Source organism: Benincasa hispida, chromosome 3 (genome assembly GCF_027475165.1).
Source record: "Benincasa hispida cultivar pf3 chromosome 3, pf3_genome.v1.1, whole genome shotgun sequence".
Classification (NCBI taxonomy): Eukaryota; Viridiplantae; Streptophyta; class Magnoliopsida; order Cucurbitales; family Cucurbitaceae; genus Benincasa; species Benincasa hispida.
The window spans coordinates 43,454,596-43,458,532 of record NC_143480.1 but is presented as its reverse complement, the minus strand read 5'-3'; the positions used below and the strand labels follow the sequence as shown (position 1 = coordinate 43,458,532).

Below are 3,937 nucleotides of genomic sequence, written 5' to 3'. Positions count from 1 at the left end.
TGCCGCTGAATATATTGAAAATTTTCTCACAACATTTGAGAAAACAAAAATAGTTGAACTTAGTTTAGACTTGATGTAAAAAATTCAAGGGATTGTTTAACTCGACTATCAAAAGTTTTTTTAAAATACAAATTTGGAATGGTTAGTTAATAGTAATATTTTAAAGGAAAATTATTTTAAATAGTAAAATTGTTGAAAATATTTACAAATTATAGCAAAATTTTAGAATTATTACTGATAGACATTGATAGTCTTGATAGTTTTAAAATTTTGCTATATTTTAGATATTTTAATTTATTTTTTTATATTTAAAAATGATCCTATTTTAAATTAATTTGATATTAAAAGATGGTCTAAAAATGATTCAATCTAGACCTATTTGTCATCAACATTGAGAAGATCAACATAAAATCACCGCAATTCTTAAATGAGTATTTAAAAATTTAGAAAAGTATGTGAGTTGTTGAATGGTGGAAGAAATTAAAAAAAAAAGTTAAGGAAAAATTCGATTTGTTAGGGTGGAAATTAAATATGATGCAACGAATGAAATTTAATGAATAAACAACGAGGGTGGCATCGAAGATCTATCCACTCCTCCCCACTCCCTAGCACAACACTTTTAAAATTACAAAAATAAAAATAAACCATCCCATTGTTCTTCCCAACACAAATTATAAATATTAAAGCTGGTTGTTTCATCTTTGTGCACACAGAAACAAGATCCATCCAGCGGCCATGGCGGAGAATAACGAAAAGAAGCAGCATTTCATATTGGTGCATGGAGCCTGTCACGGAGCTTGGTGCTGGTACAAGCTCAAACCACTTCTTGAGGCTGCCGGCCACCGCGTGACTGTGCTTGACATGGCGGCCTCGGGAATCGACCAGAGGCCTCTGGAAGAAGTTCGGACGCTTTCAGAGTACTCAGAACCACTGTTGGAGACCATGGACGGCGTTGTTGGTGGCGTTGAAAAGGTGATATTGGTGGGTCACAGCTTGGGCGGCCTGAGCTTGGCCCTGGCCATGGAGGCCCACCCCGATAAGATTACGGCCGCCGTGTTCTTGACCGCCTATGTCCCTGACACCCGGCACCCACCGTCCTATGTTTTAGACATGGTAACCAGTTTTTTATTTCACAATATTACTCATAATCAAAACTTTCAAAACCAAATCCATTTTCTCTTCCTTTAACCACTTTAAATATCTAATACCAAATATTTTAGATAATTATAAATATAACAATTAGTATCAAAGTATTAGTAGATGTAATATGATGTAAATAATAATAATAATAATAATAATAATAATAATAAAAATGATTGTAAATATAGCAAAATTTAGTCGGCTGTCAAAATGAACATAATTCAACTTGCATAGTAGTTGTACTATCAATCTCGAAGTTAGAAGTTCATTTCCCCCACAACATATATTGTCAGGAAAAAAAAAAAAATCAACTCTCAATGTCTATCGGTCCTAGATTATATTGTTGACATCACTGATAGGTTTTAGCAATAAAGTCTACCACTAATAGATTTTGTTATATTTGTAATTTTTAAAAATGTTAGGTACACTTAATTATTATCCGTAAAAGTTCTACCTATTACAATATATATATATTTTTTATTTTTTTAGTGTTTTAGATATATGTCTGTTGGTTAACAACATTAAAAAAATTGTTTAATAAATTTTTATACTTTTAACTTTGTATCTAATTGATTCTTAAATTTTAAAGAAAATGTTTTATAAATTCTTAAATTTTTAATTTTGGTTCAATAATTTTTACTTTCATTTGTGTGTATAATAGTCTTGGACCCATTCCACAATTAAAAAAAGGAAAAAAAAAAAAATCAAATTTACATTTTTTAGAGAGAAATACTAAAAGATATGGGATCGGGTGAGTAGTTGCATCTGAATATCTTAACTATGTTGACACATACCACACCTCCAAAATATTCATTTTAGAAGATAGCGAAGAGCTAAAAAATTTACGAATCTAATAGACATAAAATTAAAAGTTGAAATTATATGAGACATAAAATTAAATTTGATATCCAAGATTATTTGATTTAAATTTTTTTTAATATACGAAGAAACTAGTAAACACAAAATAAAGATCAAAATTCTATCCTAGAGTTTTCAAAATTTAAGAATCAAATAAACATAACTTTGATACTTGGATGGGATTAGACCTAAGGGGTTGTTTGTTTGTTTGTTTTTTTTTCTTTTTTTTGAAATGTAAAAAACCAAAATCTAAGATGTGTGGAATTATAAATGTTAGGAATTATAAATGTCCGACATCTTTAGATTACCATGTTTGTTTTGTAGAAATATTTTTATAGATACTTGAAAATATTTGATAACTGTGTTTATTTCATATAATTTTTATTTGGGAATGTCTTTAATTTACATAATGTTTCAAGATTGTCCTTCGAATTTATTAATTTATAATTAATTTGATATAATTTAAACTTATATAACATATTTGTTTAAGAATTACGATATAACTGAAAATATATGATATATGGTAGAGAGTATTTATTTTAATCATATGATGCAAATGAAGATATAATAATAATAATAATAATAATAATAATAATAATAATAATGAAGGATAAAAATGGAAAATGGGGATGCCATCAACTCGAAAATCTCCTAAAAACTCATATTTTAGAAGGGCACTAAAAACTCTCTAGGCCTTTCATTTGGGCATCCTAGAATGTTCGGGAATCTTTAGAGATGTCAGGATATCTTATAATAACACAAAATAAATGCAATAATCTAGATATTCATTCCATGAGAATCTAGGATACCCGCAAAACAAACGCCCCTAAAGGTAATTTGTTTTGAAAATGTAAGCACTCGGAGAAAAACCAGATCATAGAAGACTTGCTAGACGTGGAGTTTTGTTCCAATGGAAGCACCACCCAGCCTTTCACTTCAATGCTCTTCGGCCCCAAATTCTTGTCATCCTATCTCTATCACTTATCCCCAATTCAGGTCTTTTCTTTCTAATTTAATTAAAATATGATCCTTACTTATATATATATCAACCTTTTTTTTATCAGAGCCATATGGTATATTATTTAATTATGTTTATTAAAAGGGATTTATATAATTTGAACACAAAGGATTTGGAGCTTGCAAAGACATTGGTGAGACCAAGTTCGGTGTTTCAAGAGAATTTATCAAAAGCAAAGGAATTTTCAGAAGACAAATTTGGAGAAGTGAACAAAGTGTATGTAATTTGCAGTGAAGACAAGATACTTAAAAAGCAATACCAAGAATGGATGATCCAAAACAGTGGAATTCAAAATGTGATGGAGATTGAAGGAGCTGATCATATGCCCATGTTCTCTAAGCCACAACAACTTTGCCAATGCCTCCTTCACATAGCCAAAAAATATGCTTAAAATGTCACACCCATCTTTTTTTACTCACTACTATGACAAATGCCTTAATTATGTTCTGTAATAAATTGCTTACCTTGGACTCAAAATCCATGAAATCATCAATGACAGTGGATCATATTGGTAACTATGAGCCTGTTTCATAGTGGTTTTATTTCCTTGTTTCTTGTCTCTGACAATTTAAATTAAAAAGGAGAAAAGTTTGCCTGAAAAGTTGAAAACAAAAATAACGAATAAGAAACACGATTGTGTTTATAAAATTTTGACACAAAATTAAAAAAAATCACGTCTTTATTTCTTAAGAGTTGAAAGAAAAAAAAAATGTCGAAGGAGGCCCACCTATAAAAATATCGATGAGGCCTCTGGAATCATGTTTTGAAACAAATAACGATAGTGCATATGCGGTGAAAGAGTTATACTTTTACCATCAACACACTTTTAATTCACATCTAGCATGCCTTGGTATTTATACCTTAAGTATTGCTAAATTTTTCATTGTGGATAAAACTCTCTTCACTCCCTTAACTTTTGCT

General features: G+C 29.8%; 1 protein-coding gene across 2 annotated transcripts; it reads left to right on the top strand.

Annotated features, from left to right (window-relative positions):
- Nucleotides 1-543: 543 nt before the first annotated feature.
- LOC120074701 (salicylic acid-binding protein 2-like) lies at nucleotides 544-3,535 on the top strand. 2 transcript variants are annotated; one of them, XM_039027917.2, is made up of 3 exons: nucleotides 554-1,113; nucleotides 2,854-2,994; nucleotides 3,126-3,535. In XM_039027917.2, the coding sequence occupies exons 1-3, from the start codon at nucleotides 736-738 to the stop codon at nucleotides 3,405-3,407; spliced, it is 801 nt and encodes a 266-aa protein (XP_038883845.2). In that variant the 5' UTR covers nucleotides 554-735; the 3' UTR covers nucleotides 3,408-3,535. The 2 variants fall into 2 exon arrangements, with proteins under 2 accessions (XP_090168371.1, XP_038883845.2); XM_090312245.1 differs by lacking the exon at nucleotides 2,854-2,994 and having other exon boundaries at nucleotides 544-1,113.
- Nucleotides 3,536-3,937: the final 402 nt, after the last annotated feature.